The sequence below is a fragment of the Carica papaya genome, chromosome 5, assembly GCF_054855325.1.
Source record: "Carica papaya isolate Zhongbai chromosome 5, ASM5485532v1, whole genome shotgun sequence".
NCBI lineage: Eukaryota > Viridiplantae > Streptophyta > Magnoliopsida > Brassicales > Caricaceae > Carica > Carica papaya.
This window is the reverse complement of record NC_142313.1, coordinates 42,306,150-42,327,229: the sequence shown is the minus strand read 5'-3', so window position 1 is coordinate 42,327,229 and position 21,080 is coordinate 42,306,150. Positions and strand designations below refer to the sequence as shown.

Below are 21,080 nucleotides of genomic sequence, written 5' to 3'. Positions count from 1 at the left end.
AAGATAAACCAAAATTTAGAGCTAAATTCATGAAAGTTCAAATCTATGCCCAATATAGGAGGCATCTAGTGGTTACCTGGTCCAGACATATTGCTGTTCTCGTGAAAAACTGAGCTTGTGCCAGGACCATATTTCATCATATCAGATGCTTTGACCTTGACATGCATGCTATTAGATTCTGCTTGAGCTGGCAATGAAGAAGCTTCATGATTTGATGCCTTTGCAACTTCTGCAACTGCCTAACAAAATCATAATCATGAACATTAAAGAAGATAAGATTCCTCTACCTGATCAGCTGTTAAATCATGCTAACTCAAGTGACAAACATGGAGAAGTGCCTGGAAGGTATTGAATTTCCAACTATAAACATACTATGTATTATCATGCCAAGAATTAAACCTCATAGTACTTGAGCAAGAATGAAAAACTGCAAAATCTCTCAAAAGGTAACTAATAGTGACATGTTTCAAAGAAAGAAATGCCAAAGAAAATGTAGAATTTTATTTGCAAACTATTACTTCTAAGTTTAAAATTGTTCTGAAACTGGAATTTCTTTTAGAATGAATTCCATCTTAAATTATACAAGTACATTTTATATTTGATGAAATTTTAAAATGAACTTCAGAGTTTGGAGACAAACCTAAAATATTTTTTATACTCTTATTAAGTCCTTCTAGATGAATAATTCTACTCAAGTCCACAAATATTTCAAGTGTATGTGCAAATAAAATAGCTTAAAAGTTATTTGCAAATTTCATTTTCAATTTATTTACAAATAAAATGAACTTTGTAGTTCATTTTGTACAAATAAATGGTACATTCTTCGTCCTTCTCTTGTTGATTTAAATACTTGCTCTGCTTGGTTGAAAAACTCTAGTCCAAAAAATGAAATATAAATCAACTAACCCAAAAACCACAAAGGAAATGATGATGCAATCAAGAAGTTCCCATGATCTTTCTCCTGCCAAGAAAACAATGATATGCTTTTTTTCCAAAAAAATATTACTAATAAAAGACGTAAAGACTAGATATACGGGGAGCAAAACATCCTCCACAAAGAATTATGAACAAGAAGACAACATTTATGGTAAAACATGAACCTAAAAACCTAGGGACGAAAATAACTGCCTTTCAATTCCGACAAAGCTCAGTGATTGCTAGATCAGAATAGGTAAAATATATTTTCCCCATGTTCTTAAAAATGAGAAATTATGTACTTCTTAAGTTTTAAATTCTATTCTTTTTTGCAATTATATACGTAACCAAGCGAAAATTTCTTTTTGATCTGGTTTCAAACTGACAAGTTTTCTCCTGTTCATCCTTGTATCAAACATCTATTTCTATTTAGTTGAAAGATTTTGAGAAATCTTATAACCTGGGGTTTCTATTTCTTGTTCCTCAATTCAAAGTGACTGATCAAAATTTGATATTAACGCTTTCAACTTTTCAAGTGGTTTTCTCCATCTTTTTATCAATTACATTTGCTGCTGGCTTTCATGCGCTGTCGATATTTATGCATCTCTGCCGTAATTATAGGTTTTAAAACTATATCCTTTCCAAACATGAAATGTAAGTGGTGGCACTCTAATCGTGCTGAACATGCCAAGACCATGTTTGTCCTATAAGAATTCGGGCGGATACTATTCACTTTAGGCACAATGACAAATCCGAATAGAAAATATTGTCTAGTTACACAATAGAAACAAGACAGCGTCATGTTAGAAAATATAAACAGGACATAAAACTATAACACTCTTTTTGGTCTTTCTTCCAATCTTGATTCTCCCTCTTCTTGTTTCTGTTTCTCTGGTTTTCCCTTTCTTCCTTCCTCTTCTTTCATCTCCCTAATTACAGAAAAAAACATCTCAAGCCTGTATAAATGCCTACCCAAGTCAGCTCTCTAATGTGGGAATCCCAAACGTCATAGTTGGCACCATAACAAATCCCCACATTTCACAACCCTGGTGCCATGCAATCTATCTATGCAATACTTTTTAACTAGTCCTGGACAAACACTAAAGTATTGTCCGTACCACCAATTTGCATAAGGAAATCATGATAGACAGTCTAACACCCAATTAACATGGATTCTAAAAGAGCCCACCTAAGAAGGCAAATGTTGAAACTAGAGAATCTACTGCCCATTGGAAAACCCGTTTTGAAAATCATATAACTTGAATGTGGGATTTGTCCCATACATTGCTAGAAGCACCAAAATATACTAGGCCTTTATCTTTGATGTTTGAGAACCTATTTGCTGCCTAAGACATAAGTACGAAGAAAAACTCAAGCACTACTATTGACATTCTAAAGCATAACTTGTGATATTTAAAAAAAAATAAAAGTATAATGAATATCATTAATTAAGCACCAAGAGAGTGCAACCCATATATAAAAAAATTTACATATCAATTAACGTATCAATTAGTTCCTCTAAATTCTCTATGAAATACAACAATTGATTCATAACCAAAACACCAAGAGTTTGGACCATCTCTCTCTAATTCTATCAAGCCCCTCCTCCACCCCCTCAAAGATCCTCCTATTCTTTTCTTCCCCACAACCCAAAAAATCGCCAATGAAATAAGCTCCAATTATTTTTTCCGACTTGTGATATCCTTCCAAGTCTACATCTTCTTTTTAACAATGCTAGCCATGATCCATTTATACCCCAAGATACCAAAAACCATAGACCATAAGTTGTATACGATCAAGCACTGAAGCAAAATACGGTCACAAGTATCCTCTGCTCTCTCACATAGAAAACACTAGTTAAACCTAGATTTTCGCTCTCCTCATTAGTTTATCAATAGTCAAAATGCACAGCCACAAACAAGTTCCCAAGCGAAAAAAGCTATCCTTGGGGGGGGGAGGTGTTCACTTTCCAAATTTGTCTGAAAGGGAAATTGCCCTCGATTGGCTCTTTCTTGGTTAGATACTTGTAGAAAGTCCTCACAGTGAAGTTCCTAGATGCACTATAAGCCCACCCATACTGGTTGGTCATCGTCCTTTGTTAGCGAAACCAATGCCAAAGAACTCAAGCAATTCACAATCATTTATTTCCCAGCCGTTCAGATTCTGCATTACCTCCATATACCACCCCAAGTGTCCCTCGCCTTCATAGAAAGCCTCTTTAGTAGAAATGTTCTTATAACGCACAATAGCAAAAATCCATGATAAGTTAAGCCTCAAAACCCCTCTATCGAGCTAATTGTCCAACCAAAATTAACTCTTTGTCCGCCTCCAATTTTCCACTTAATACACTCTCGGAATTTTTCTCTTCTAGTTCAAATCCTCTTCCACAACCCTTTCCTATGATGTCTAATTGACATTTTAGAATACCATCCTCTATCCACCATACCAAACTTTGCCTCACTAATCCTCTTCCATAAACTATCCCTTTCTTTCATAAAGCGCTCCAACCACTTCCTCGGGAGAGCTTAATTCATCTCAACAACAGATCACAAACCCAACCCACTCTAATTCAATGGTCTTTTAATTGTGTCATAAAAATGGTATTTCCTTCTTTTTATCGAATCACCCCACAAAAATCTACAGTAGATTGTTTCCAATTTCTTGGCGAAACTCACTGGAATCAATAAAAGGAACATATAATAAATTAAAAGACCTCCAAATCTTCTCTCAAATCGAGCAACAGTAGGATTCCCAAGCCTTTACATCTTTGTAATTAGCACCCAAAGGCAATGCCCAAGTATTTGATCAATAGATCCACAATTTTGCACCCTAAGGTCTTTGCTAGTCTTCCAGTATTACTCCCGTTCCCCAATCTTACCATCTCAAATTTGTAAGATTCATGTTGATGCCAGACACGACTTGAAACAAAGCAAGACACACCTAACAAGGTGTCAGTGGCAAAAACTTAAGTGTCTTATTTCCTCGGCCATCTCTCCTTCACCCATCTTGATTCCATTAAACAAGCATTGCTCCCTAGCTCTCATTAGCAATTTGTTGAGTGCTTCCATCACAATTGTAAACAACAAGAGGGTAACAAATCATCTTGCCTTATGCCCCTCGATACTTTGAAAAAAGTTGATGGACCACCATTCATCACAATCAAGAAATAAGTTATGGTGATGCAAGCATTAATCCACTTTCTCCACGTATCTCCAAATCTTATTCTTGCCAGCATGTAGTCGATAAGATCCCAATTCATTTGATCATACGCTTTTTCTATATCTAACCTTGTGATATTCTTTCAATTTTTTTGTTTTTGTGGTGCTTCTTCATAGACACACCACACACTTCATTTTCTTAAGTTATAGAAACAAGTTCGTCATAGACTTCAATTGATAAGAGAAACAAGTTTCTCTATCACATCTAACTGGCTACTTTCTAGGTGGTCCCATTGTAATTTCCATTCTTCTTACATGGGTGGTATGCCCGTTGGTACTTATTTTCCTATATTTCTCTCTAAGAATTCGGGTATCCTTTTCAAATTGTATAAATACACAACAATATCATATACAAAAGAATGCTTGAACGTCTATATATATGCATAATGTACTCGAAACCAAAAATGTTCATTTTTTTTGGGGTGGAATCCAAATGTTTAGTTTTTTAATGAAGAATTGGTATTAATATAGATGTTCAGGTATCTGCAGCTTAAAACAAGTCAAAAAGATTATAAGAAACAATAGAATAAATAGTTATGAATCTTTCTTGAGCACATTGCCTTCAATATCTTTGAACGAGAATGATGACCAACCAATTTGGATCCTCAACCCAACAAGGACATTTATGATTGGGTCCTTTTTTTTCGAAATAACAAATGTGAAAATATATTAATAAGGTACGAAAGGGGCACCGACCATATACAAAAGATTTACTATTGGGTTAGTGTGTCAATGTCATTTCCAAAATTCTCATCCTTAATAATGTCATACCCTAATAAATAAACCCAAAATAGTAAAACCATCTATCTCTCAATCTAAAACTTCCTACTTCTTTAAACTCAAAAGCCCTATTGTTCATCTCTTTTCAAATGACCCAGAAAATGGTCAATGGAATTAGCTTTACAAAGTCTTCTTTTTACATAACCCTTCCCAAGCCCAAATTTCCTCTTTAACCGACCCTGCAATAACCCAATTAATTCCCAAGAGGCCATAAATCATGCATCACAACTCATAGGCAATTGGACATCGCAAAAGGATATCGTTGCAAGATTCTTCAACATTCTGGCATAAATAGCACCTGTTCAATTGCCTTTTATAACTCTTTGGTAAAGAATGACATATCGGAGAACAAGTTCCATTTCCAACAAATTTGAAAAGTGAATGCTCCTCCTAGAATTGCTTTCTTCGCTTGGGAAGCAGGGTGTTGATGTATTTTGACCATTAACAAGTTGATGAGAAGAGTAAGAATTATGATGATCTTTCAATGCTAAGAAATGGACAAGACTTGCAACCATATTTTACTATGGTTTCCCCTAGTGTATAACTTATGGAGTATGACATATAGGCTGCTGGGGATTAGTTGGGTAATAGTGCGTAATGTAAGGGAGGAGATATGAGAATGGAAGAGTGTTAGTGGTCGGAAAAAACATTTGGGTCTCATTCCCCTTGGAATTTTGGGTGGTTCGGAAAGAAAGAAATAGAAGAGCTTTTGAATAGGTAGAAGAGGATTTTGATAGGGTTAGAGCTGGATGGTTTCAAAATTTGGGTTTTTTCGTCATGGTCGCTCTTTGCACTATATGGAGGATTTAGGAAACCTTAATCAATATTCTGGTTGACGTGTAAATAATTTTGTACATGGACTAACCCCTTGGTGTTTGTATTTAATGAGACATACTATATTTTTTATTTATAAAAAAAGAATAGATGGAAGTTACTATTTTTTTAATTGATCAAGTATAGCTAATTTGATAATGACATTATAAGAATTATCACCCTGTTGAATGATATTCCGTACTAGTCAAGTGCTAAGGAAACAATATATGTTGCATATTGGTGTGTGTACTAATATATATATATATAGGTATATATACAACTTTTCAATGGATTAGTGACACAAATCATAATGGAAAGACAAATGCCATCAATAGAAAAATAGATATGCACTTACTAATGTAACAAAAAATATTTCATTTAAGGCATAGGGTGTTACCTTTAAGAAAGGAAGAGTTAAATCTGGGTGCTGATGCCTGCCAAGAATCTCAAGTTCCTGACAAACAGAGTGCATCTGTAAACGTGTGAAAGGTCAGAAAGAGAGTGTTAACATTCAGACTTATGGAAGAAAGTATGACTATTGTATGAGGAGAACATAGATTGTTACAGTAAACCCTCTATGCTACATGCTAAGCCATAAGAAAACTTATGATTTCTATAATAAGTAGAGAAAATATCCAACAAAACACAACTTGGAAGATTTCATAGATCAAATTTGAAATACAGCTCATTGGATATAAGAAATTTATGTAAAAAAGCATGTAATTTCTGCAAGAAATACAGTGCACTTATGACAGATAGAAACCCCCAATGTATAAAGTAAACTCAGCGGGGCAACTACAGAATTGCAGCGCAAGTGATCATACCGGTTCCTCCAACAGAAGCAATATTTTGTGTGCTACCCCAACATAGGAAAGCAAAGAAGCAAGCACATTTGGCACATGGGGATTAAGATCCAAATGACGTAATTGCCGACATATTGAATCAATCACATAGTCTGCATTTGCCAAAATGAGATGCCCAACCTACAAAAGCGCAACAATAGTCATATAAACTAGAATCCCAAATATGACAATGATTACATTTTATAGCTAACCGTTGGATGGCCAGCTGTGGCAGCCAGGAGTTGTAGGACAGCATCAGAAGCGCTTCTGACTTGGAAGTTTGAACATATAAGATTCTCGAGCAAAAGATAGAGAGATGAATGAAGAAATCCACTAGTAGCAAAATCTTCTCCAAGGCACAAAGAAAAAATGCCTATTCCTTCAATAATAACCTGGTTCAAAAGAAATTAAGGTATAATCACTACCCTGTAGACAAACTGTACCTAATAAATGTAAATCACTTCAAGATTTAGAAAACTGTATATTTATTTTGATAAAGAAAAATGTATATTTCCTGGTGCAGCATAGCAGTGTCACGGAAGAAGTGCAGGGTAATATCTTCAACTTCACCATTAGTTAGCACTGAAGATCTATGATCTATTGGGAGATCCCACACCTCAAGAGACTGATATTCATGTAAGATTTTACCGATAATATCAATCAAGTGTCTTTTTGCTTCTCTTCCTCCTGAAATTTTCCACATCAATTTGTCACTGCACTGGGGATCACCTGTAAATCCTGTGTCAAGTTGCTGTAGATCTTCCCCTTTTGTCTTTGACTTGTGAAACATTCTTGTGAAAGTATCAGCTGCTTGATTTGATACACCAAATATCATCTCATTTAGGATACACGCAGCAGTACTGGCCTGACGCACTAGCTGTCCTGAACCAGTCCGAGCATACCAAGTTTGCCAGTCCTCTTTCTTGTACTGCTTCGCACGAATTTCAGAAACCAATTTACGAAAATAGCCCAGTGGGATATCAGCAATGACTGACAACTGCCCTTCAGTTTTAAAGTCTAGCACAAGCAACAAGAGATAACTGAAGTAAGCACAGAGCACATGAGATGGATTAAATTAAGAAAGTGAACTCGCGTGTTGAAATGACCTGTCATAAAAGATAAGCCTACAAGTCGAAGACTTCCAGCAAGAGATTGATACAGCTTCTGACTACAAACATCAGCAAGCCAAGGGGGCATTCTTGGTAGGTCATAATTATCTTTCGAAGTTTCCTGTGGATACTGCATTTTACTTTCAATAATGTAAGTGGACTTTGTGCTATTAAGTGAAGCACCATTCATCATGGTCTGGCTGTTACTAGGAATTTGAGAAACATCTTTCAACTCTGCAACCGATCGAAGATAACCCATTGATAATGGCCTTCTTAAAATAAGTTTGTCAAGAGAACCAGCAAATGCTGAATTCTGGCTTAAACAGAGGGCAAAAACATCCAGGAACTTGGCAGCTGTGATCTATACACCAAATACAATCAAGTGTTATTAACTACTTAATAAAACAGAGTTATGAAACATTCATCACAAACTTATGTATATCAATGGGAATCCCCACAATATTAACGACAACTAGGAAAAGAGACTTAAATAATGCCTAGTTAAGAAGATCTTGGAGCTCCGACAAAGAAAAAGAAAGCATGGTAGCACCAAAAGGCAGGATCCAATTAAAAGACTATTTTACAATATCAAGATTCTATATTTTTATTTGACTTCATTAAGCATGGTTTTAATTTCTTTCCATTCATCTTTTGTTGGTGGAAAGTGGAGTGAAGTTTAGGTTGAGAGGCTGAAATATATCCATTTTAATGGAAACGAATATATTAATAACAGGAGAATCAAGCGGCACAACTGTTCTCACACAGTCCAGATCCACTACTATTGTCACCAATTATGCCCTAATACTTCTCTATTTCACCATTTCATTTTCCTCAAGTCTTCACAAGCTTAAGTGGTTCTCCACACAGCTCCAGAAGACAAATGCCATCAAGATAAACAATAAAAAAAAAGTGGTGATTGGAAAAAAAAAGATAGGTTTCTGGAAGAAAAGAGGTATGGAATGTTAAGATTATAGGCTTTAAGTTAAATTGCAATTTAGAATTGCTACATAATTAGCTAATTAATTATCCCAAAAAACTTAAATTGATAAAACAATAGCCTCTGGGAGAGAACAAGGAGGATAGGTTGCTCTTGTAGGGAGCTCTTTTGCTGGGTTATGAATTCTATGGTTGGAGAGAAATGCAAGGTTATTCATAAACCATTTTTCTCTTCCAACTATTCTCTGGAATTAGACGATCTTTTGGCATCTCCATTTTTTCTTTGAGAAAAAAAGATGGTGCAAGCCGTATAAAAGGATATTTACAATCTTGTTAAAATATTTATAAGGTCTTCCAAATCCTCACTAGAATATACAAGTCGACCCTTAATAAAAAACTTAGAGCCTAGAACAGTAAATCTTTAGATCTGTCAAAGTAGCTTCTACATCCTTAAAAAACCCTCATACTTCTTTCCTTCCAAATAGGCCAAGAAGTAGCCAAAAGGATAAGCCTAACGGATTGTTTATCACTTTGAAAGCCTTCCACACCCAAAGGAGGATATGATTGCACGTCTTTACTCTGTTTTTGCACAAGAAACACCTAATCAATTTATCCAGTGTTAAAATTCATCCCCATGCTGCTTTCTATTAATGCTAATGATATGCTTCAAACTTCATGGATTGAATTTTACCTTAGAGACCTTGTCTCCAAGGGTCAGTATACTGTGTTACAGAGCTTTTCAAGACTCATAACCACCCCTTTTCCGCACTATAATCGGCTTGGACTACGTGAAATCATGCTCTCAGAATCTTTGGTTTCTCTTGGGCTATTGAAGCCTCAAGCCCAAAGACGAACATGTTCGATAAAAAACCCACTTACTATATAACTATTTATTGAAGATATAACTGTATACGAGGAATATGCCATATCACAGATACCTTTAGTAGTGGAGGCTTATGGGATTAAAAAGGGAAATCCACCTGGCTTATCGCCTATGAACATTGAGTCTTTCCTATCTTTGGTTCTAATGGGTCCAACAATGGAGTTCAACTCTCTTTGGATTGGAGCAATCTTGGTAAATAGAAAAGTATTTGGAACAACAAATCACTGTTTATGATTATTATGAATGAAGATTATTTCTTAGCATCTGCTAAGGCTAAGGCCAAAAGATGCTTTAAGGATGTTTCTCCTTCAGCTTTGTACAGAGATAAGTTGGCTATTTTCTTTACTAACGTTTAGCTAGCTTTTTCTTTTCTTCTTTTGTTTTCTCTCTTTCTTTATATTTTGTTAGGGAATATCTAATCTCTTGATTTGAATCTCTTTTTCCTCAATGATATCTCTTCTTTTTCCATTAAGAAATACATATTGACCTTAGAGAACCTCAAGATATGAGATGATTAGTTACAAATGTCTTTTGGTGCTTAAGGACAGCCAGCTTATAAAGAAGTGTTGCAATGTCATAGTTAATAATGTACAATAAAATCACAAGAGAGGAATCCACGGACCACTGACTGTAAGATCATGCTTAACACTAAGTCACATTTTGAGGACATTTTTATATATAGGTATAGGAAGAGACATATGGATCATTTTTTTAGTTTTTTTTTTTTTTTTTTTTTGAAATAAAAGAAGAGAGGATGTATTAATGTGAAGTGCTAAGGGAGCACCACCTATTTACAAAAAATTTATATATCAATTAGCATGTCTACAATAAAACCTAAATCTTTAAAACATTCTACATTATACCCTAAAATAGTAAAGCCAAAATAATGAAACCATTTATCCTTGATGCTATTAAATTTTCTTTTTTTTTTAAATTAAAAAGTAAGGTATATATATATATAGGAACAAGGTACCAATAGAGGAGGTACCACCCATTTATAAAGAGGATTTACAACCGTGTTAGTGTATCAATAACATCCTCAAAATCCACATAACTGATAATGTCATGACCTAAGAATATTGACCCAAAATAATAAAACCACCTATCTTTCAATCTGTTGATACTACTTTCAATATTATCGAAAACCCTATCATTTCTCCCCTTCCAAATAACCCAAAAAACTGTCAATGGAATCAAATTTACAGATTTATTTTTTACAGATAGCCCATCCCACGCCCAAATTTCCTCTCTAACAGACCCAGCAATAACCCACTCAATACCCAACAAACCATAAATCATACACCACAAACTGTGTACAAACAGACACCACAACAGAAGATGATTGCAATTTTCCTCAGCTTGAAGACAACAGATGCAGCCATTAACCAGGATCCTTCCTCTTACAAGATACATTCCCAACAAGCTCCCCAAGCAAAGAAAGGAATACCGGGGGGGTATTCCAAAAGTAACCCTATCCTCACCATTCCTTCCATGTAGGAATTTGTAGTATGATCAGACCGAGAAAACTCCGTTATTCCCAAGTTTCCACCCGATTTGGTCCTCACACGTAGAAACCTTTTGCTTATCAAGAATCTGCATTAATTCTACAAACTCACTCACCTCCCAATCATTCAAATTCCAGGAAACTTTGATGTCCCACACAGCTCTATCATTGACAAACTGAACAGCATCCTCCACTCGCAAATTCTTGAGTTGAGCAATGCTGAAAATACTGGGAAATAAACATCTAAGACAACCCATCCCGCACCAATTATCATCCCAAAAGTAAATCTTGTTGCCTCTGCCCAATTTCCATGAAAAACATTGCTGAAAATTGGTCCATTGCATCATAATTTTTCTCCACAGTCCTCTCCCATGAGAGATAGTAATTCTACAGCCAGCCCTGCTCATCATGAAATTACCCCATCTCGAATGTACAATATGCCTCCACAAACTGTTTTCTTCTTTCAAGTATCTCCACAACCATTTGCCATGTAAAGCCATATTCATGTCACTCAAGAATCGAATTCCCAACCCCCCCAATTTGGGAGGCTCTTTGATATGGTCCCATTTTACTAAATGGTATTTCCTAGCATCATCATCATCACCCCAAAGGAATCTACATTGAATTGTTTCCAATCTTTTCGCCACCGTAGAAGGGATGGTAATTGTTGATAAATAATATATTGAGAGATTAGATAAAGTGCTCTTGATTAATGTGTATCTCCCACCTTTAGAGAGAAACTTTCTCTTCCACCCAGAAAGTTTTCTTTCAAACAATTCAATCACCGGCTCCCAAGACATGAGATCTTTGTATTTAGCACCAAGTGGAATTCCAAGATATTTAAAAGGAAGATTTACCACCTTACACCCAAAAACAGTAGCAAACAGCTCAGCATCCCCGCTGCCACCGATTCTAGCCATTTTAGATTTAAATAGGTTTATTTTGAGTCCAGAAACAGTATGGAAATATAGAAGTGTGCATTTTAAATGTAGTAGATTCTTTATGAATGGTTGACAGAAAACTAGGGTGTCATCTGCAAAAAATAAGCGAGATACTTCGATGGTATTCTCATTTTTTCCAATCTAAACAGCTCTGATCAAATGAAGCTCCCTTGCCCTATTCAAAAGACCATTTAGAGCCTCCATAACTATAATGAAGAGTGAGGGAGAAAGAGGGTCTCCTTGTCTTAAGCCTCTAGTCGTTTTGAAAAATGTTGAGGGACCTCCATTCACAAGAATGGCAAAAGAAGTGGTTGATATGCAATTCCTCATCCATATGCTCCACTTCAAACCAAAACCCATCCGAAAAAGCATATAATCAACAAAATCCCAATTAACGTGGTCGTAGGCTTTCTCCATGTCAAGTTTACAAACCAACCCATCCTTTTTGTTAGTCATAAGGTCATCAACCGTTTCGTTGGCAGCCATTATAGCATCAAGAAACTGTCTACCACCCACAAAAGCATGTTGACAATCGTCAATAACCTCCCCCAACACCTTTGCACATCTTCTAGCCAGCACCTTAGCAATTAGCTTGTACATACAACTGACTAAGCTAATAGGTCTAAAATCCTTAAATTCTTTTGCGCCACTCTTTTTGGAGATAAGAGTGATAAAAGTGGTGTTTAAGGATTTAACAAATTTTTCATTGGAATGCAACTCCTTGAAAACAGCCATGATGTCTTTCTTCAGTAGGGGCCAGAAACTCAATAAAAAATTCATACCAAAACCATCAGGACCCGGCACTTTATTGTCATCACAAGATTTCAAATCATCAAGGACCTCTTCAGCAGTAAAATCTTCTTCCAGAGACTGTCTGTGTATTTCAGATATTCTGACAAAAGGAATAACATCCAATTTGGGTCTAAAGGTATGCTCATCCCTGTACAGGTTCTCAAAGTGTCTCCTGGCAGCCCCTTTCAATTCAGAATTCCCCGAAATTTTCCTCTTTTCCACCAGAATTTCCTCAATATAATTAATCCTGCGCCAATCGGAAGCTAAAGCATGGAAATACTTTGTGTTTTTTCCCCCCCTTTCAACCACTTCTCCCTAGATTTTTGTTTGCACAACAATTCCTCATCCTTCAAAATAGAAACCAGCTGTAATTTCAAGGTACCCCACTTGTTTCTTTCATCCTCATCAAGACCAAATTCATCCTCTTTAGAATCCAAATCACTGATCTCGGACATAACAGACTAAAATCTGCATTTCTCTTTCAATCTCTCCTCTTTAGTCCATCTCTTAATCGCATTCTTCAAGGCTTTGAGTTTGCAAGTAAATATATAGCTAGCGCAACCCTAGATCCCACAATTCCTCCAACAACCTTCAACCAGTGACCGGAATTCTTCATTCCTCAGCCAAATATTCTCCAGTCGAAAAGGAAAAGGGCCCCATTGGATTCCCTCGGCCTCCAAGCATATAGGGTAATGATCAGAGGTGGGGCGGGGCAGAATTTTGTTACAGACATTCGTCAAATCCAGCAGAAAGTCAAAAGAGATAAAAAATCTGTCGATTCTGGATCGGTTGTTTTGGTTGGACCAAGTCCATTGGCCATTTGAGATCGGTAAATCATCAGCTCCCAGATTCTCCATGGTAACTCTAAATTCATCAGCTTCAATCCTTGAGAAATTATTACCACCTTCTCAAGATCATGTTAAAATCACCTCCAATAACCCACTTAACACCCCATTTGGATCTACATGCTGTCAATTCTTCCCAAGTTTCGTTTTATCCACATGATTGCCCCTACAATAAACCCCGGTGAACATCCACTCAACATTACCTCTACCGTTTTCGAAAACACACAACAAGGTGTATTCACCTTTAATCACATCTATGCAGCTCACACAATCCTTCCTCCAAAGAATAACCATCCCTTCAGCCGACCCATTAGAAGGAATTGCATGCCAGTCCCTACTGTTATCCCACCATAGACTTTTGATCATTTCAGTTGATAAGTCAGCCACTTTCGTTTCTTGCAAGCATACAATGGAAAGCTTTCATTTCTTCAAACAACCTCTTATAATCAGTCTTTTCCCCCTACAGTTAATTCCACGGACATTCCAGGAGACAATCTTTCCTATCATTTGCAAAATATCCTATCTCCACTTGCCGCCTTTCCAGCTTCTTTTCTACCTTCATAATTTATGGAGGATTCCAGTCTTTTTAACTCCCTAGAGGTACCATGACTCATTTTCTTCTTCTCTTTAAGTGAATGCCCGGTATTCTTTTTTAGCAGATTTCTTTTTTCAATTTCAGAGAAAAAGAAATAGGATAAATTTTCCATACCTTCAAGTGAAACACCCATTGACTTGCCTAATTTATTCACATTGTTGATCACCCACTGTGAGCAGTAATCCTCCACTTGAGCCGAGACATTGACACCCTCCAAGCTCAACTGAATTAATTCTTCTATTTCCGATCCGTGCACAGTATTTAAAGCCAGAGCTTCTTCCTCAACCACCACTAATTTCTGGTTCCATATCGGAATTTCATCCCTTGAGTATTCGACCATATTCTTCCCTTCTCCTTCAAAGTCCTCCATTGTGGAGAAAATAGAACACGTATCATCTTCTTCTCGATCTCCATGTTCCATAATCCTAGTTACAACATCCGTTCCTCTCTCATACACTTCATTTTCTTTTTCATTGGCGACAAACCCTAATTCTTCTTCTCCTGATTCTTTTTCCCTGTTTTGTACCCTAGGGTCGGGTGAAAATTGCTCTTCGTATTTTGTTCTTGAAGATTTGCCCCGGGTCGGGTGTGGGACTGGGCCTGGATTCGGGTTAAGTCCATCTGCCATAATTTTTCATTTTTCCTTTTCTCTCCAAGTGTAACGTTTCTTCTCTTTCAGTTCGTTCATTTTGTGGTCTTGATTTCGGCCCAAACAACTCAGATTACTTTCAACCATATTTCCAAAACGCCAAGGTTTCATGCCGTTTCTAATAAGCCTCTTGCCCAGCTTATGTTGTTTTCCCGGGTCGACCCACTTCGAAACACCAACAGATTTTTTCTGCCCTACCCGCAACACACATTCTTCCACATTTTGCAGTGCCACCGCATAAGTTCGAGCACCATCGAATTCCATCGAAACGTTGATTGGGGTATTGCAATGTGGACAGTGAAAGAAGCTTTCCACGGGCGATTCTTCTTAATCAAATTCTTCTCGGGTAGCTCCCCATTGTTCCTTTGCCTCAAACACACTTTTAGGACATTTTACTGGTTTATCCGCCAATTCAAAGGCTGCCACCATCAGTTTCCACCATCCTCTCCCCCGCATTCCCCTTGGAAAGAAGATTCTCTTTGCCCAACGATCTCCTTGTACTGTTAACACCAAATACTCCCCTCTTCTATTTGAACCAAAAGTCAACCATAATTCGTAGTTCATTTTTACCAAGTGTTTAGCCCACGTGCCCGGTCTCCTTCTCCACCAAAATTCATCCATTGCATCAAGGAACCATTTATGTTCCTCTTTGTCTAAGTAAATCGATTTTTGGAACCCACATCCATTTTTGGTAATTCGCAGGCCATCAGCTTTCTTTCCTTCACAATATAAATCATAAGATTTATTCTCGATAGCGAGAAATCTTTGTCCATACGAGCTCATGGAAAAGGTTTGGGTTAGGGTTGGCCAAGATGGCCGACTAGGGTTACGATATGGGGAGAAGGGTTTCCTCTTGAGAAGGCGATCTCCTCGAGTTGGAAAGATTCCTCTACGCAATCAGGTGTTAAGAGGGGCACATATTTACAATCGGCAAGCAAGAAATGAATAGGATATGTGGCTTCAATCCGGGATAATTGTTGATGCTATTAAAATCTTGTTCAAACCCCTCAAAAACCCTTTTGTTTCTCTCATTCCAAATAACCCAGAATAGTGTAAAAGGAATTAATCTAAGCGCTTTGTCACTGCATAAAAATTCGTATGCCAGAAGTTCAGAATAAACAGAATCTGTCATTACCCAATAAATCCCCAGAAGCCCGAGTATCATGCTCCAAAATTTGTGAAATGTTTGACTTTTTAAGAGTAGATGATTACATGATTCAAGAGATCTCTTACATAAAAAACACCTGTTAACAGTAGTATGCCCTCTTTTCATCAAATTGTTCATTGTGAGAATTTTCCATTTTGCAGCTTCCCAAGCAAAAAAAAAACTATTCTTGTGAGAGCACCCGATTTCCAAATGATTTTTGAGGGGAAAGGATATTTTTCATTAGAGTTATGACCATCCAGAAAAGAGTTGAGATATGAATCATTTGTTTAGTTAGAAGTATCCTGTACATCCAAAACCTTTGGAGAATTGGGTATTAAGAATTTGATATCCAAAAGCTTGTCTTTATTGATTAAATGTTTGGTGGCATATTCTGCAAGAACCTTCTTCACTGTGGCACATAAACCCTGTGGAAGCCATCTCCAGTCCAATTAACCTATTTACCCCTAATATATTCCAGGCTAGGAGATGTTCGCAGTTTTAGGGTTTCTAGGTGGCTTTAGGTTTTTATTTTGAATGGTTGTTTTAGGGTTTCTATGGTGGTTTTAAGGCTTGTTATGGTTGTTTGGTGTTTCTAGAGTGGTTTAAGTGTTTCTAAGGTACTTTACAAGCTCCTAAGATGGTTTTAGGACTTCTAGGATTTTTTAGGATTTATAAGGCGTTTGTATGGTTTGTTAAGGTTGTTTTGGATCTTATAGCATGGTTTTAGGTTTTTTTCGGCAGTTTTAGTGTTTCTAAGGTGGCGCCGTATGATACGTAGGGTGGTGTTAGGATGTATAGAAGTGAATTGAAGGCTTTTAAGGTTGTTTTACGGTTCGTAAGGTGGATTAGAGTTTATTGTGCGATTATAGTGTTCTTGGAGTTGGCTGTTTTTTGGGGGGTTTGTAAGGTGGTTTTAGGGTTTTTGGAATTCTTATTAGAGTTTGTAACGTGGTTTTCGGAGCTCTCGTAAGATGTATATAGGCATTGTTATGGTGGTTTTAAGGTTTCTAAGGTGGTTTAGGGGTTTCTGTTTTGCAATGGTCATTGGAGGATGACAATCCACTAGTGCACCAATTTCCCTGGCTGTATTCCCTATCCACGAGCCATAATGCCCCTCCTCACTTTCTTTGTTTTTCAGGGGGTAATACTTTCTCGAACTTTCACTTCTATAGAGAGTCAAATGACAGGGAAATCAATGAGCTCAGCTTGTTAGAATCCTTTTACTTACAGTTAGACAACAGAATATGAACTCTAGATCCCTCCCGAGTATATACTTGCAAATCCTTCTTCAATCACATACCAAATAATCAAATTGCTAACACAAGCCTTACGCCAAGGTACTTAGTAAAGCTCAAGTTCCTTTAAAGGTACAGGTGTTTGCAGGAACAGTAACTCTAAAAAGATTAAACACCAATTAATTGCTAGAAATTCATATGCCTAATCAAGATCTTTCACTAGAAATCTGTATTATGTGGACAGGGAGAAACACATAATCTCTCATTTTTCTGATTCAATGTGGCCTGGAAATTGTATACATATTTGTTTGATACATTTGGCTTGAATTGGATAGCATGTTCTTCTCTGGAGTGTTTTATGATCTCCAATATTTCTAGCATAGGTGTAAGGAAAGCTACATCTTTGGCAGGTTGTGCTTGCAGTGCTATGGACAATAGGGTTAAAAATCAAAGGATGTCCGAGGGAAAAGCCCTGTTTAATCCAATGGTTGTGGGGGAAGACGAGTTTCCGGTTTCTATATAGGCTAAGGACATAAAGACTAATAGATAGGTAGATACATTTATTTGGGTCGATTATGCTAAGTCATGATATCACTAGTGATGTGCATCTTGGGGATGTCATTGACACCTTAACTTCTATGTAAATACTTTTGTCATGGGGTGGTACCCTTGTTCCTTTGGTACCATGTTAATATATACTTCACACTTTTTATTTAAAAAAAAGACATAAAGAATTCTCCGACATTTCGATATCTATACTATATAGGAATTGGGGAGGATAGTATTGGTTTTTGGCGAGGTTGACTGTCACCTGAATAAGTAATGATTTTTTGTTCCGGGGGACTTGTTTTGTTAGGAGGCCACCTTATGCTCCACCATTGTATTTTTTCATTTTTCTCTTTTAATGATACTTCTTATTCTACCAAAAACGACAAAGTGGCACTAAAGTCTTTGTTATTTTCATGTTACTCTATAGTATCTGGTTTAGGTTTCTGTTTTAGAAGTTATTTAGGAATCTTTGACCATAAATTGGAATATAACACAGAGTAGGAAGTTTAATTAGGCTTTACTAGGATCAGGGAATGAGGAAGCAATTGTCATGGTCTTCCCATGCATAATTTAAGTTATTTCATCAATAAACAGAAGCTGAGGATTCCTGTGGGAAAAAAAAGATTTATTTTAAGTACCTAACTCTGAGAAATCATTTGTTTCTTCCCAACGGGCCCTAAACCCTAATTCAAAACCTAATTCAAAATAAATCATTCAGGGAGGAAATTTGCAAAATAAGCAGCCCACCTGGTTCAAGAATTTCAACCTTAGTTGACCCATAACCTGATCAAAACTCGGGACCATATCACGAATCCACTACAGTCTCATGATATTGCCTTTTCATATTGTTAATAATGTTATATAATATCTATTTTCACTCTTTTCTTCTCATTTCCTTTGAGAAAAGAATATATAATGTACAAAACAGCAAGGAATTACTTAAGTACAAAACCTAGTTACAAAGAAAAAGATCTACAAAGTCCAAAAGCTCTTCCTCCTTGGAAACTTGGTATCAATTGAGTCTAAAAATATCCTTAATGACCAAAAACAGACCTTCCCCATCAAAAGCTCCCCCATTTCCTCTTCTTGACTACCAAAATAATACTTTTTTATAAGTAAAAAAATCCTGGTCACAGATAATTTTTGCATGAATTAAATTTTAAAAACAATAATAGCATTTGATAAACAGAACTTCAAAACCCTATAGCTTTAGCCGGATAGATACATCAGCATCTCAATTCTTGGGGCCCTAAGGATCAAGTTCTATCATGTACAAGATGAAAATCTACTATTTTAAAGAATCTTTTTTTTGGATAGAAGAAGAATATATTAAGATCAGGAGAAGAAAATGCAACAAAGAAAATTACTGATAAAAAACGTACTTACTGGAGACTGAAGATGATTCACGACGTACTGAGGACCGGAATAATAAATAACCACAAACAACTGCTGAGCATAAGACAGCGCAAGTGCTTCCTCGCTCCTAAGCACCACTTTTGGAAGCTTTTCAATCAGCCTATTAAACAAAAAAGAAAAGCAAATAAATACTGAGCATTGAAAATGAGAAACAACTTAGGCCTAGAATTCTTTCCAAATTCAATTGAAGAACAAACCTGTTAAAGATCTTGGTCAAATCATTTTCTACATGGGATTCCCGACTCACAAAGGATAAATACTCAAGAAACTCCTGGGCAGCTAAAGAAACTTCATCAGAGTCATCAGCAACTAGGACACATAGGCATTCCTGCAGTACTAACAATTAGAGCATGTATCAAACCCAGTGAAGAGATTGGACAAAATATTAGCACTTCATGATAACTGCATCAAATAAAATAAGAACAAAGATTAACTTGGCAGAGTTTCATACAAAGAGTGAAGTAAGAGTATGGACATAAACAGAAGGAAGAGGAAGAGTCCTCTCAAACTTTTCAGGTGGGGAACCCTTTTCGTAATGCTTCCAAAACTAGGAAATAGCCATCTAATTTAATATCTAATCTATGTTCTTGTGTGTGTATAATAAAAAGAATAACTAATATCAATGGGTTTAAAAGTATATGTCCCTTTTAGGAAAAAAGATAACAGAAAATTTGTTAATAAGCACCAAGTGGGTGTGTCACCTATGTATTAAAGATTTGAAAAGAGTCTAGAGCCAACATAACTATAACATCTATAGAATCAACACTGAATAATAGAGAGGCCTCTGAACATAATATTTTTTTTAGAATAAAAAAGAATAGTAGATTACATGCACTAAGGGAATATAATCCATATAGAAAAAGTAAGAAGATGACCCTTAATAAAAAAAATCTAGTGTCTGAAGCCACAAATCTCTTTTTTTTTGGGAAATATATCTAAAACCTCACATCTTTAAACCTATATAACGAAGTTTCTGTACCTTCAAAAACCTTATATTTCTTTTCTTCAAAATGACCCATAAGGCAGCCACAGGGATAAGAGGAAAAATCTTTTTATAACACTTACCATCATGAGTGCCTCACCATGCATGTATCTCATTCTCTATAGAACCAGCCACTCCAAATTCGCCCCCAAAAAGCCACACAAATTAGTCTATAGTCAATAAAAAGGGAGACACCAACGAAGAAGATGATTTCCTGACTCTGGCTTCTCTTTTGGCAAAATACACTCAATTAACAATTATTTTCTCATTTAATCAGGTTGTCTAGAGTAAGAATACTTCCCCTAGTCAATTCCCAAATAAACAATTCTACAATAGGGAAGGCATTAATCTTCTAAATTATTTTTGTGGGAAATTCCCATTGCTCATATCAATCTTTTTTAAAAAAAATATAAAGCATAAAGTATATAGTGATATCAGCACTGAGTGCGTACCAACCCATATACAAGAATTTACAAGTCAATCAAAATATATTGCTCATTTCAATCTTAGCCAAATGAAAGTAAAATAATTTAACTTCAAAACAAAAACACCTTCTGAATCCAACTTCCAAAGTGGTGCATCCAAAGCCCCATGTGGGCTTTTACACTGAGAGAAACTCTAGGAGATTGATATATTCATTCAACTTCCAATCATTGAAACAATGTCAGCCCAAACTCCATTTCAAAGGCACAAGAGAAAAAATCTGCCACCATAGCCTCCTTACAATAAGCTAAAGAGCACTAACAGGTAGCTAAATCTTCAAAAGCACATAGGCATCTCTCTCTCCAGATAGCAAGAAGGAACAAAGAGGATTTTAGCGCTACAAAATAACTCCAGGCCCATATTTCGCTCCTAACTTAACCAAAGGCCACCTAGCTAAGTTCATCAAACTGAGAGCAGAATCCCTAACCTTCAATTTTTTAAAAACA

At 36.4% G+C, this 21,080-nt stretch overlaps 1 protein-coding gene across 2 annotated transcripts in view; it reads right to left on the bottom strand.

Annotated features, from left to right (window-relative positions):
- LOC110816868 (ARM repeat superfamily protein) overlaps positions 1-21,080 on the bottom strand; it is a 43,245-nt gene that overhangs the window by 3,063 nt on the left and 19,102 nt on the right. For both annotated transcript variants that reach the window (XM_088221126.1, XM_088221127.1), the window contains 8 exons: positions 19,367-19,497; positions 19,140-19,269; positions 7,675-8,038; positions 7,088-7,585; positions 6,781-6,965; positions 6,551-6,709; positions 6,124-6,198; positions 77-239 (listed from right to left, as the gene is read on the bottom strand). In XM_088221126.1, coding sequence (XP_088077252.1) covers positions 77-239; positions 6,124-6,198; positions 6,551-6,709; positions 6,781-6,965; positions 7,088-7,585; positions 7,675-8,038; positions 19,140-19,269; positions 19,367-19,497 — 1,705 coding nt within the window. The remainder of the gene's footprint in view (positions 1-76; positions 240-6,123; positions 6,199-6,550; positions 6,710-6,780; positions 6,966-7,087; positions 7,586-7,674; positions 8,039-19,139; positions 19,270-19,366; positions 19,498-21,080) is intronic.